Genomic DNA, 15,057 nt, shown 5'->3' with positions numbered 1-15,057 from the left:
TGGCAGGGGGGTTGGAACTAGATGGCCTATAAGGTCCTTTCCAACCCAAACCATTCTATGATATGTATATATAGAGAGAAAAGTCAGACTTCTCCCCTTTGCTGAAATCCAAAGAGGTTTTGTGCTACAACGGTATGTTCCTATGCACCTCTGGTGAAGAAAGAAAAGAAAAACGACAAAAAAAAAGGCAGTTTTATTTCTTTGCAGAGCTACTACTCCAAAACCTGCTCCACTAGGAAAGAGGGTCAGTACAAGGACTGGCCTAGAAATGGCAGTTAGCCTCCACGACCTGAGCTGTACATAAAAGGGAGAGAAAATGTTTTTGGGCTTGTAACACAGGATACAGAGCAACCACTGGCAAAGAATAAGTGCAGAGGTGGTTTTTTTTCTTCCTCTGCTGGAAAATGGTGAGCTGTATGTTTTGGCCCACTGTAAAAAGGCTTCATGTTTGAGGCCCTAAGTAAGGGAAAGTGTCTCTTTCCAAAAAGGGGAAAACAGTGGGTTTTGCTACATAGGTGAATTTCAAGTTAGCTTTAGCTTTGTTTAGCTTCAGATATTTTCTGAATGCTGAAGCAATATGCAAGGCAATGGCAGCTATTGCATGTAGGGGAATCCTTTCAAAGACTCTTGTGCAGTCAGTCACAGAGAAAAGTCATAAGGCTTCTCCAAGCAAGAAGCCCAAACGCACCTTTGAAAAACCTGCTTGGGTTTGTGTTTTTTTAAAGAACTTCATATTTCAGAAAGAAAACTTTGTATTTCAAAGTTTGTCCCTTAAAGCAGCGCTAGCAAACAGCTGCATCTACACATACAGCCTCCGCTTAAATGAGGATTTTGCAAGTCCAGCACTTGGTATGATTCATGCTCCCCACTGGAAACAGACAGTTCAAAGCTTGCGCTAACTCAGCTCAGTAGACAGAAGCGTCTTCACAATATTTCTCCTAAAAACTGAAAAAAAAAAGTCTTCAAACTCTCATTTTAAGACAAAGGGCAAAAATGTTCTGTCTAGCACGGTACTGAAGAGCAGGAACCGCCCAGCTAATCAAAAAACAACATATGTGGGTGCTATCCTGCTTTGTGTCTTCCTCTCTGCAATCCTGTCAAAAATCCAGGGTTTGGAGTAGTGTGTCTTATTACATAAGGGACACCTAGAGATGAATTCTTTGCCTCAGGAATCCAAAAGCTACAAAACAGTGCTAGAAACCTCATTTTAGACAAGTCAGAGCTTTAATACTGCAGGGCCAGGCTCAGTTCAGAAAGAAGCTTAATGTCTAGATAAGTAAGTTGAGATAAAAGTCCAGCTCCTGTGTCGAACATGCCACAAAGAAACAAAATAATGCTACTGCAATGAACATAAAATCTTTGTTTTGCAAATCACTTCCACAACTGGCTCCACAGATTACTCAGCTGCCCAAATGTCCAGCCTGGTACTCACTAACACCTCCTCTTAAATAGCCTCTAGGCACAAACCATTTTTTTTCTTTTTGTGCATTTCATCTAAAATGATATGGATTGAATAATTCACTCCACAACTCAAGCCAGTTCAAACATAGAAACTTCAATCTGCAGCATTCTAAAGCACTACTATTATTAACAGAATATTTATTGTGTCATAATATATTACGCTTCAGTTTTTCGTTTGCATGGCGTCTGCCAAATCTCCCCTGGTTTATGAGTGCATAAATCCACCGTGCCTGAAGGGGATCCTGCCCCCGTCCACGGCTGCAGCCCTGAAGGCTGAGGGAAGTGTGTGTGGGACAGCACTCCCCACAATAATCCAGCCGTGACCGCCTTTCCCTCCTGAGCCGTTGCCAGGGCTTGTGAAACCACGGGCTCGTCTAGCACGTGGGTAGTTGGCCTGAAGCAAAGCAACCTCCTCCCCTGCTGCACTCTCCACAACATCTGGAGGCCACCAAAGAGGTGCAGGCCAATCCCTGCAGTAAAAAGCAAGATGTATTGCTGTGGGCAACAGCACGAGAGCCCCTCCTGCTCCTCTTACATGCGGCAGACCCCAGGCGAGGCACACGTGGGGAGAGCAAGCCACGCTGCAGAGGAACTGGCAAGAGTGGGGGCACATCCCCACAGATGCCTACACAAAGGCATCCGCAGTGGATGAACATGAACAAGGTACGAACAGCCACAACTGCAAGGGTAAAACTGGGGTATCCAACAACATATGCAAAAATGGGGCAACTCTTGCCGGTCTACTTGCCCTCTACTCTGCCCTAGTGAGGCCTCATCTGGAGTACTGTGTCCAGTTCTGGGCTCCCCAGTTCAAGAAAGATGAGGAGCTACTGGAGAGAGTCCAGCGGAGGGCTACGAGGATGGTGAGGGGACCGGAGCATCTCTCCTACGAGGAGAGGCTGAGGGAGCTGGGCTTGTTCAGCCTGAAGAAGACAAGGCTGCAAGGGGACCTTATAAATGCTTATAAATATCTGAAGGGTGGGTGTCAGGAGGATGGAGCTCTTTTCAGTGGTGCCCAGCAACAGGACAAGGGGCAATGGGCACAAAATGAAGCACAGGAAGTTCCGTCTGAAGATGAGGAAGAACTTCTTCCCTCTGAGGGTGACGGAGCCCTGGAACAGGCTGCCCAGGGAGATTGTGGAGTCTCCTTCTCTGGAGATATTCAAGACCTGCCTGGACAAGGTCCTGTGCAGCCTGCTGTAGGTGACCCTGCTTCGGCAGGCGGGTTGGACCAGATGACCCACAGAGGTCCCTTCCAACCCCGACCATTCTGTGATTCTGTCTGCCTTATGCATGGCATCTCGTGGAAGTGAAGGAAATGCTGCTCACCCCCCCGAATCTGTACACACTTAAACCAGAGGAAACACGGTGTCTACAAGAAACACCAAAATAAACAGAGACGAGAATCCAGTCCAAAACTGGTCAAGCTCATGCTAAAAACCTCACTATGCGTGTTTAAACATGACCGTGGTCTTGCATGTGAATAAATACACTTTTATTTGAAGTGAAACAACCAAGTATTTAACATCACTTCCATTGACACGGACCCCTAAGCTGTGCAATTTTAGATCTACAAATTATGAAATAATTACCATCCTCATGTTTTTGCATGCGCAGTAACTTCATTCTGACTCTAAAATGGATTTTGGGCTGGAATTGCCCTGAGTTCTCATCCCTGCTTAACATCATTAATTCTAGCAGTGCATAATGTGAAATATCTACATGTATTCTAATATTTTTCTGCAACTTTCAGGAGCTGCTTACTCCATCTGCAAAATGCCGGCATACCTGAGGATCTGTCCCTCATGTGGCAGCGCCCACAGCACAGCCATGCACCCAGTGGGACCGTACCTTCCGCACAGGGCTGAGGCACAGTCGCTGCCAGCAAACCCTGCGCTCCTGCCAGTTCCCTTACCCTGAGTTTGCTCCAGCTCCTGCTCCTTTTTGTGTAAACAGCTGCCTTCCAGGACCACAGTTTAGCTTTAATTAATTTCTTAATGGAAATATAATTTAGTTTGTACTCTAGAGTCTTAAAATTTGGTTAATTTCTAGTTTTCACTAGCAATTCTAAGATACCCAAACCTCCGTCTAATTCAAATCTGTGCTTTTATTCCACAGTTAAATACTAGAACATTTCTAATATATGGGTTTTTTTTTACTTCTACACACACAAAATTTAGGAATGACTGTAGGACAGACTTGGCCAATTTTGTTTAACAAATAATTACAATCAGCCAATTAAGATTCTTCTGCAGGACTGCAACTTTCCCATGTCAGTTTTATCTCAGACAACTTTAATATTGCCAGTATCTTTAATAAATATAGCAACTAGTGAGAGCAAAGTATTACTTATGCATATTTAGGTTCCAGGCTAAGACTTAAATGAAAGTACTGGCTGATACTAGCAGCTACACACTTCTAATCACTTGTTCTCTAGAAGAAAACCATAAGTTATTGGTTCCTTTAGTAATCATGCAACTCAGTGGATGAAGCACCAGAGTGCAGCTGAAAGGGCTATATAAGCCTGGTGTTAATTATAATTATTTGCTGCTGTCACTTGGAATTTCCCCCAAGGCTTTCAGGCAACAAAACGGCAGCTTCTTCATGTGTACTTGAATGATCCCTATAAAATTTGAAAGAGCTCAAGTCTCAAGATTAAACGAGGAAGCAAAGGACTCAATTCTAGCAGAGACCAAGAATCGAGCTTCTGTCAGATTCTCACAGGGATTCACAGTGAAACGTGCTATTGTCTTGCACATTTCTGAACAGTTCGTTTAGTGCCTTTTTTCATTCAGGAAACGAGCCATATGAAATCATACAGGAATCAGCAGCAGTAACTCCTTTTTCAAAACCGTGTGTCATTGGGCCATAAATCCTAAGCTTCTTCTAATCTCACATTTTTCCATTCTCATGGTTATTCTGCCATTTTAATTGCAGATAACTTTTTTTTTCCTTCACTCTTTCTGCCACAGAAAGACTGTGGTCAAACATTGTTTTCCAAATGGAAAGCACAGTCAATTTTGACCTTGCCACAACATGCTTAAAATCTTCAAAACTGACTATAAAAGGACTTTAAATCTATAGCCTATATAAAACTTATATAATCTATGAAGTAGATGCATAACCTATAACACTGCTATACACACATCTGTATAATCTATAATAAGAATTGCATGGCCAGTTTTTGGCCCAGGTCTGTAAATCCATTTTTCAGCCTCGTAGCCTGTAGCAATTTGTCCTTTCGCAGCACATCGGGGCTGCGACCTCCACAGCCGGCGAGCAGAGCCTGCAGTGCACACGCTGCTGAACAGTGCGAATCAGGCTGCTGGACCTCTGCCACGGGAAGCAAAATAAGGTTGGACTTGTTCCCATGTGTGCGTTTGAGGTTTACTTCCCTCAAAGACAGTCCCTGACCTTGACCGTGGCCTTTTAAATTTATGGATTGGTAACAGGGAACTGAGGAATGAAAACACTTGAAGCTCCTTACCCTTCACATTTACCAGGCCAAATGGCTGCTGCCGAGTGTCAGCATCAGCCCAGTTTTACCATGTAACAGTGCCTGGGTACGAGAATTGTTATCTAATCAGAGACGGTGTGAAGGCTGGCTTTTAACAGGTCCCCATTAAAGAGCTTCTTGCTCTGGTAATGCATTTTACTCATCTGGAACTCTTCCTTTGAGGGATCTGAAGAACTTCTTGATGGATACTCCTCTCCCCCAGGCCTTTACCTCTTGAAAACAGTAGCTACTGATTGTTTCTTGTTAGGTATGCACTCTATCTCACAGCTGGTCAAGCAAAGTTGACCTGATTTTCAGTAAACCTTCTTGAAATCAGTGAGCCTCAGTCATCAAAAAACCACGGAGATGTACCAAGTATCTAAGTGTGAGCTAACAGCAGGTTTCTAGGAGGGATCCTCCTTTGACCTGAAATGGTATCTGAGGTTTCAACTTTTAATAACTAGGCCCTAAAAAAAAAAAGATCCACTTTTCCACTTCTTCTCTACACCATGAGTCTCTCCCTGTCCCTCACAAAAGCCTTGGATATAAAAATATTTTTGATGGCTGATGGCTTCTGTAATAGAGTGGACAATTACTTAGTTCCTAAAGAAAATGGGTATTAAATACAAGGATAAATTTAATGTTTTTTTCGCGGGACCAGCCTTGGTGTTTATGTTGCATCTGTTACCTTACCTTCCATAAGAGCACAGCCAGCAATAGGAAGATGAGAATTCCCACCAGCAAACTGATGGCAATGATCCATCCGACAACATACCCACGAGGCTCCAGATTGTGCAAAGCCTCAAAGACCACCTACAAAGCAATTAGAAAAAGATCTTTTTATGATTGGTAGTTGTATTGTTTTCTCTGGTACTCATCTTATTAAACACATTGCATGGTGGCCTCACTGATCATATTTCATCTGTCAAACAAATATGGAATACATCCTTAATTTCATGCTTTCCATCTATTTTTCACAAGAGATTTAAAGCTTTCAAGTGCAATCTGAGTAGCCATGTGTTGGATCCAAAGGATATCAGCTTCCACTCCAAAATAACTCATGCCCTGCCAATCCCCCACCCCAGACACTGCGCTTGTTCTGGTGCTGGGCCACCAAAAGTGCACAAAGGTTTGCACAAAAAACTCCATCCCTTGGATTGGCAGGGACTGTCATGGCATCTCACACGGTTTGTCTTAGTCATCACGCTCCTGGGCCTGCCAAACACTCTGAGGCTTCACATGAAACATGTATGCTGAGCTTGTTAGCTTTTTTTACAAAAAATAGGACAAATCGCATATATCGCTATTGAATACGAGTCGTCCGTGCTGTGCTTCATGGGACACATTGTGTGACAGAGGGAAGGGCACGTGCAGTCATGGGTTCCATGGGAACGCAGAGACCAGTGCCCTGCTGTTCTCATCTCTTTGTATAGCATGTGTGGCAAGGAAATACATCCTACAAAGAGCTTTCCTTAACCGTCTGCCTTAAGAAGAAAATGGCAGCAAATTATACCACTCATACACACTTTATGAATTTCCAGTCTCTTATTTCAATCAAAACCAGTTTCTCAGTGGAAAACGCAAAAACAGTTCCCCTCAGTGAGGACTATTTCTATGTTAAATTTTGTAATTTAATATCCAGCAAATGCAGAGAGGCAGCAGGGATTTTTTTAAAGGTAATAAGTTTGCTTTGTCTGGCTTTGTTTTGGTTTGTTTTGGAAGGCAAAATAGTGAGTTATCCTCCCTCCTTCACAAACCACTTTAAACATCTTTGCTTAAAAATGTCAAAACCCTTTCGTAGATATGAATTGTTAAATCTTTCAAACAAAACAAAACAAAAAAATGCGGTAGTTAAAAGTGGATGAAAATTAGGGAGTTAGAGTCAGGCACAGTTACGCAACCCCAAGACACTCATCTTTAAGAGGCACACAGAAGACCCATGAAGTATCTCCACACACTGGTGGCACCGTTCAAACAGCATAATTTATGAGACAGCTAAGGGAATGCAGCACCATACAACCCACATAGATGTTGAAGGTGGGCATTCAGGAAAAGGCTGCAGAGGGAGGTGGTGGCAGCACTGGAACTGGGGCCAAAGAAGCTCTGTGTTCTCCATCCTTGCAGGTTTCCAAACCTCAGACAAAGCCATGGGGATCCTGAGACAGTGCGGGCAACAGCCCTGCTTTGAGTGGGAAATGGGACAGGGCAGCCTCCCAAGATCCCACTAACAAACATTTCTCTGTTTCCGTAAGCATATGCAGCCTCAGCAAATACCCACAAAAATTACAGGCACTGAAGAGAGAAAGCAGGTGAACAGGGCTGTATTTCGTCACGGTGTTCCCATAAAGAAGTACTCAAAGATCCTTCATCTCCATTTCACAGGCTAACACTGATTAAGACCACAGCTTTTTTGGAGGATGAATCTGAACACAGCTGATTTACACACACTGCTTTTTTCCTAGTGATGAGATATTATCAGGCATTTGATGAAAATGAGATAAGAAAACACAGCAAACGGACAGGAACGAAGCTATACATAGATAGCACTATCCAAACATCTTCCCATAACTAGTATCACAATGCTCAAAATAGCTCTCGAACATGGACCAGTTCTTCATTTTAAAGAAAGAATAATTTCAGCATTTCAGACATTAGCACAAAGACTTTCTGAGACATCTTGCTGAACAGAGAAAGTTTCCTAAGCAGCAGAGTTTCCCTCATAGCCAAGACCAGTCTAAGGGAAATACCAGACAGAGATCAAAGACAAATCTTGTGCCTTCCTTGTATTTCTGAGCCAGCTTGGAAAGATGATCTGATGTGGCAGCCCATTTCTCATGGAGGCTATGCTCAGCATCCATCTTGTGGACACAATTCAGATGACTGGTTCTTAGATGATAAGGCACTAATGTTGTTTTCCTTTCTGACTCTCAAAGAACGCCTAACATTTTAATATTGCCAACCTCAGTGAAAAGACCTTTCAAGCAGACCCTGGATGCAAAATGAGGTGGTGTCTTCACTACTCAGGAAGTAAATGTTAACATAACACAACCTTCAGAACAATAGACCTGTATGTCCTTCACGCTACCAAAAAACAGAGCCAGGAATAGCTGCAGAGATCAAATCATACATTATCTCTACAGCAAGTGCCCCACATTTCAGGTTTGAACCACACTGGCTAGAATAGCTTGGCTGTCACTCTTGCAGTCACAGCTCAAGCTATAAGGGTAGAGAGCAGCAATAGCTTCTTATCTATCCAGTTTCTTCCAGCAGTCTGGAATCAACATACAAGCATAAAAAAATCCCTGTTCATGGCTTTGTGGTTTGGAGAGGAGCACGGGTGTTGCTCATGTTAATGTCCTTATCCCTCTCAAGCCCTCAAAATCCACCTCTGTTAATACGCAGCCACTGCAATGAGTTTTTGGTGAGGACACAACCAACAACAAAAAACCCAGGCGAAACCCCAACCAAACCAGACGGAGCAGACCGTCAGTGCACATCACGTCGGGAGTGTCAGCAAGCAGCCAGTTCAGTAAGTGGTGGGAGGCCAGGGAAGCAAGTCCTCCCGCTGGGGAGGTTGGAGGCAGAGGGTGATGTTACTGAAGAGGAGTGAGCCGGCTGCCGCCCGCCGCTTGACCCGCTGGCCATTGCGTAGCCTCTGAAACCCAGTCTCGAGCGAACCTTGAGCTCTTTGTCCCATTCACCCCGGCAGCACAGCCCCTGTAGGGCAGCCAACACGTCGGGGAGCACAAGACAGCCCCCAGCCCAGCGCACTTCCCACAGCCCCCACCGATCAAGGAGACAGGAGCGATAAGGGTGGCCGATGCAGAAGATAAGGGGGGAGTGTGGGAAAGCACCACAGAGAGGGCAGGGAGGGGCAGCAGCTGTCTGGTCCAGGGAAAGCACATGCAACAGTCATAAAATATGGAGCAGATTACAGGCTTGCTTTCAGGCTCTGACAAAACACCAGGGAAAGGCCATGAAAAACACTGTGGTCTTGACGATGTATGAGGAGTTTTAGTTCCATATTTATCTTTTGCATTTCATGCTGTACTTGTGGGACCTGAAAGCGGGGAAGCCCGGCAGACAGCATAGCTTGCTGCTCAGCTGTCCTCAGCTCACACCTCAATCAGGTTTTACACCATGCAACTGCTCCTCTGTAAAATAACAGAGATCTGCACCCCAGCACTGATTTTTGAAATGTTGAACTCACACAGACAAGGGCATCTACCAGTTCACCTTCTACCCGTGCCAAACAGTTGCTATATTCTGACAGTCTTAGTGAACAAATTGAAAAGAATCAGATTTTTTTTTTTTTAGTGCTTTTAAAACACCTTATTTCAGTAAAGTGTAGTGAGTAGGCAAGAAGTTAAGCAGTTAACCGAGTAGGAATTTTGCAAATACTTAAAAGTTCACACTGTGCTGAAGCCCTTTGCAGAATAGGTACAAGCTGCTGCACTGGGACTCAAAGACAAGAAATCTACTTCAGCAAAATCTGGTTGGAAATACTTAATTGCAAAATTTTAATCTATTTTTGCTTATGCACACTAAATTAATTTTATGCACTTGTATCATGAACTATGAAAGGCATGGGCTTATCAAAAAATGCTATTTTTCTACTATCACACAGAATATTTCTGGTGTTTCAGCTGACCTGTCCGTTCAAGTGCTGTTATACTCGGGGGGACCTGCAGTAAAAACACCATTCTCCTATACATCTGCACATATATGTATATGCACCTCTTTATATATTTATTTATTTACACATACTAAGAAAAACCTTCGAAATATTTGAAAAATACAAACCTGAGGTATCCTTGCTACCTGCTTGTCTCTATCCCTGGGAAATTAACTGTATTTTATTGCTATTGTGTATTGTTCTGTTCTTTTACCCAAGCGTGTGTTTCTACCTGCCAGACTGCACCATAAAGACAAGAAAATCTATAAAGGGATTGTTACAGTAACAGATAGAAAGGTAAAACAACAAAACAAAAAATGAAACACGGCAGAAAGAGTAAGGCAGCAAAAACCCTGCTGGAAAGGGGGCTGCCAAGCTGCTGGAGGACGCACTCGTCTGGCTCCAGCCAGGCTGGGATGTGGTGCCCATCTCAGGGCTCCTTAAAATGCTGAGTGTTTCTAAAAGGCAAGAGGGGGTGGTGGTAGTTGCCAAGTGGAAGAGGTATTCCCATGTGCGTTAAAAAAAGGCTGGGACTTCAGGAGCACAGTCTGCTGCCACTGGCTGCTCCTTCCAACGCAGACACGGAGAACAGGCCAAAATCAGGTGGCCTTTGTGCCGCAGGCAGACAGCTAAAGCCCAGACACCTGAATATGCATTTAAATCTTGCTGCAAATAAATATGCATATAAAGACCTCTCAAAAACACCTGAAGGTCTTTACAATCTTATGCTTAATTTTTTTAAATTTTTCTTCTTTGTTGTTGTTTTCCCTAAAATAGATTTGTTTACCATCACACACATAAACATACCTAAAGCCTGAAAAAAAAAATAAATCCACGCAGGGCAATGACTTGCCTGTGTTAAATTAAACCTGGGCTGACTGGGCTGAAAATGAGAGAACAGGGAACTCTAGCCAGGAGGAGAGAAAGGTTCGAAGGCTTGATGAAGCATACCTGTGCTGAGCTGACTGCACGAGACACCCATACGATAGCCCTCAGCTTTACAGGGCACTCTGCTGCAGGAGCTGCACGCATTTTATCTGGGGTTCCCCTTTCGTCTATTAAGCTTTGCGTTCCCTTATTTTTAAGACAGGGAGGCGCAGAGGCATTTGTATGGTTTTGATACAGTGAAACCCAGCCTATTCTTCCCTCCACACTGGCACTCACAGAGGGAAATCTCTTTGGTCTATAAAAGCACTCCTCCTCCTGCACATGAGCAGCGAGCACACGATGCAAACCCTTGGATCCGGTATCTGACCACCGCGGTCTCATGGAGCTTATTGTTGGTTTTGCCTCACATGCAGAGAAGAAGGGAGCCAAACCTTCATGGAAACCCATATGCTCAAGAAAAGTAAGTATGCCTCCTGAAAATACCATGCCATCGGTTTCAGTCAATATATACTGCTATCCAGTATATATACCATATATACCATCACAGAGTCAAACCCAAACTCTGCTCACCTTCTTCATCTGATTTGCCCAATGTAAGAGTTTAAACAGCCTATTGTAACTGGAGACAGAAGAATGTCATTCCAAATCACATCAACCCATATCCAAATCTGAGAAATTATTTCTGAAAATTGCATAAATGCATCTTTTGAAAAATGGGTTAATTTTAAAGACAGCCTGCTACTCATCTTACAGATATATACATAAGCTTTTGCATCTCTCTTACAAATAGTCTACTAGAGTTTCTGACAAAACTGGTATTTATATGGGTGGTCCTGCCACCACTGGTACTTCTTACACTTGCATCACAAGTACCAGTCTTCTTTTTCCTTTTGTCTTCTTTTACAGATAGTTTGCACTCTGATATTGTACACTAAATTGTAAAAGTGCCCAGTGAAGTAAGGTCAGCAGGTTCTAAAGAACCATGAAGATGGGTTTAATAAGTCTATAATTAGCTGTACAAAGCAAAAAGACCTCTTTAAATGATGAAGTGTCTCATAAAATGTTTTTCATCATCAGGAAATGCTTTCGTAAACAGACTCAAAGGAAGACCATGCACAACTGTTCCGAAGGAGCTGCTATGCCAAATGGATAAGGTACAGCAGGCCATGGTCAATGAAGAGAATACAGGATGGGCTTTAGAAAGGAAGGGAGGAGGATGAATAAAGACATTTTCTCTCTCCTGTCTCTACTTCCAGCTGAATAGCTGTGGCTTGCAACAAGTACTATTTCTTTCTACATTCCACAAGAAAAGGGGGGGGGGGGGAATGAATACCTTGAGCCAAACCACATGTCTTAAATTTTTCCCCGAACATGACCCTATGCAAAACATACAGCAATGATGAAGCCAACAGACATATGGAAATAGCATAAAGGAGAGAGCAAACGGCATTCACTTTAGAAAAGACTTGAAATTACAAATTGATGTTACATGGCTACAACTTGTCAAGCACGCTCCTTTACAGCTAGGGCTTCCCAGAACCTCTTGTTTGAAGACTAATATAGCTTCCCAGCACACACGGTGCACTTTCTAACCGCTGCAACTCAGGGCTTGATGAAAGGCTTTCCGGGAACAGGCAAAGGAGAATGTTTTTTTTGTTTGTTTACTTTTTTTTTTTTCTTTAAGCATTAGATAATGAAATACAGTAGAGCCTGCATTCCTAGATAAAAGCATTTCTAAATTTTGGACATTAAATAATAGTAATCCCACATATTTTACATTGTACCTATCATTCTGAGAGATTCTAAAACCCTTTACAGATCAAAATATTTGGCAGAGAGATCCTGGCTTTCTCCATTTCAGTTGGGGCATGGGTATCAACACAGTCAGGTGTTACTTCAGTCATTTTGGGGGGTTGGACTAGATGACCCACAGAGGTTCCTTCCAACCCCTACCATTCTGTGATTCTGTGATTAATGAAATTTTGCCATAAAATCCCAGAATTTGCTCTGTGCAAGCTGTAGAACTAAAAAGAGATTAAGCAATGTATTAACAATCGGGGCTGCAGGTCACGTATAAGGCACATTCCCAGGAAAGGCTAGCTATGTTCTTCCTTTCAGCTGCCAAGCCTATTTTTTAATGCTCTTCAGAATGGTCCAGAAGCCTGACAAAGAAAATAAAACAGAAGGGAAAACATGGGGTCCTGTCAAGTGAAATAATTTCTTTTTCTGACAGGTCTAATAAAATATAAAGTTAAGTCTAGGGTTGCAGAAGTGATGGTGTAAAAGATGGTCACTGTAATGGTGTCTCTACTTTGAGACTGAAGGTAGTAAGTCGACAGAGGTTCAATTCTTCCTTTTCCTGTAGGATTTTAAATCCAGTATCTCTGAGATAAGTGCTTTAACTTGGAACGTCAGTGTCTTCCAGAAGTGTCCATGCTTTGATGCTCATATTTCAATAGTACTCGCTGAAATGGAGCCAATGAGAGAATGGTTGCATGGGCTGGTGGTGGTGACAATCACTGGGGATAAAAGGATAACTGAGAGATGGGATGTAGATCATGTTCCAAAAATACATAGCAAGAGGAGAAATTGAAAGTCGTCCAGATTACTTCTGATCTTCACATGAGAAATAAGAAACGAAACTTTAAACTTTCATCAGGCAAAAAGAAAGCTGAATTTGGGTATGGCCTCCTGTTCAATTTTCATGTGTAAGTATTAGGCAACTTGGCAGTAGGAAACCCAAGCCATTACCTCCTCCTTCTCCAGCAAGTTGTAAACATGGCCCCATACAGTTTTACTTACAGCCAAAACTATACAGTGAATTCACCTTGAACTTTAATTCCAGCCTCACAAAGATCAACACTAAAAGCAGTATCAGGTCATACATGAATTCCACCAGCTCAGCACAACGGAACAGTTAAATGAATCTCTGAAAGTTTAGACGACCCCCTTGCCCATTTTCACAGCTCCCAAAATGTCATTTACACTTATAAATATTTCATGCTGGCACATCTGAAAAGACTTTGCTGGGGATTCAAGTCTCTGCTAGGTTTTCAAGGAAAATCTGAATTAGATTAATGCAGATGCTAACCCTAGAACAGGAAGCTAAACCCAGTTTTGGCACATACACCTCAAGGGTATTACAATTTTGGCTAGTACAACACAGACCCTCCTGCTCCATGTAGCATCATTCACTGTGATGGCATGGTTATCACAGAGAGCAAATCCACAGAAGCACAGTTCACAGCACTGCTGGTCTAGTTTGACAAAGTCTGGGCACTCTCATGGGCTAGCCAGTGCAAGCCCAGCCACAAATTCCAGTTTGCGTAGAGATCTCAATGACCTCCAACCCACTGGGATCAGGAAACCTTTCTCTTTAGGTGTATATACTTACTGGTTTTTCTTCTGGGCTCCCACTGGGCACCTCCACAACTCTGAGGTCAGGGTCCACCCGCACTCTCGCCCTTGTGACGAACTGTATGACTGATGAACTGTCCTGAGCAGTAAAAAGAGGAAGAATTGGATTTGAGGGTAAAAAAAAAAAAAAAAAAAGGGCATCAAAACCCCCCATCAAACCTCTGCCAGTGTAATAAGCACATCTACACAATGCTTCATGGAGGTTGGGTTAACAGTTATGTACTATCCTGGCTAAAACCCTGCTTTGAAAAAACACACTTTATGCTCGTAACAGGCAGACAAAACCAAGTATGTGATCCCAGATTAAAGCAAAATCAGGCATGTTGGACTTCAAACACATCATTTGTATTTGGCCTGTTGCTGTTTCCACTTTTACTGCAAAAGCAAAAGACAGAAGATTGCCAATCAACACAAGCAGGCTCAATATTCACCATCAAAGAAAAGTTCCTATTTGTTTTTCAGGTGAACAGAAAAAAGACATACGAAACATGGGATAAACTCAAGTATATCCTGAGGTGAAAATGTCTTACTTATTTGAATTGGTGCACTGCAAAACATTGTAAATCATCAATGTAGACCTCCCGTTATTAATATATACTTCTCCTATATTTTACACAGTGCATTTTAACAGGCACATCCCAATAAGCTGCCACTTCAACACAGAGGTTAGCCATTTGTACGCTCCTCACCCTGGGGAGGGTAGGTGATATGCAGCAAATGGCATGTATCGGTGATACGGACCCAAAAACGTGTGTAAGCACTTGACGTCTTTTAAAGAAGTGCTGCTGATGGTCATCTTGGAAAAGCCGCAGAAAATGGGATGAATCCCAGCAATTCCCAGGACTGAATTTCGCAGAAACACATTTTGTGTGCACTCCGTTATTTGCTTACATATTTCAGCATTTCCATAAGTATGTAACAAATACCTGAAACTTCTGGCCTGCCTATATTTCCTATTTTCAAATATGAACAAATATGAGCAGAATGGCTGGTTTCAGCTGGAAAAGCTCAGGGCTATCAACTGCTTTAGGAAGTGCTTTCTAGTAAGGGCTCTCTCCAATGCTTTTAATCGAGCAGCTACCAAAGGCAGGTTTATTTCAGTAGGCTCACGTTATCAGCT

At 42.9% G+C, this 15,057-nt stretch overlaps 1 protein-coding gene across 1 annotated transcript in view; it reads right to left on the bottom strand.

Annotated features, from left to right (window-relative positions):
• Positions 1-15,057, bottom strand: part of ITGA9 (integrin subunit alpha 9) — a 233,050-nt gene that overhangs the window by 14,714 nt on the left and 203,279 nt on the right. The window contains exons 26-27 of the mRNA XM_075418633.1: positions 13,915-14,016; positions 5,651-5,770 (exon numbers count right to left, since the gene is read on the bottom strand). Coding sequence (XP_075274748.1) covers positions 5,651-5,770; positions 13,915-14,016 — 222 coding nt within the window. The remainder of the gene's footprint in view (positions 1-5,650; positions 5,771-13,914; positions 14,017-15,057) is intronic.

Source organism: Opisthocomus hoazin, chromosome 4, assembly GCF_030867145.1.
Source record: "Opisthocomus hoazin isolate bOpiHoa1 chromosome 4, bOpiHoa1.hap1, whole genome shotgun sequence".
In the NCBI taxonomy this organism is placed as follows: Eukaryota; Metazoa; Chordata; class Aves; order Opisthocomiformes; family Opisthocomidae; genus Opisthocomus; species Opisthocomus hoazin.
The sequence above is the reverse complement of the archived record's forward strand: the minus strand, read 5'-3'. Positions and strand labels throughout refer to the sequence as shown.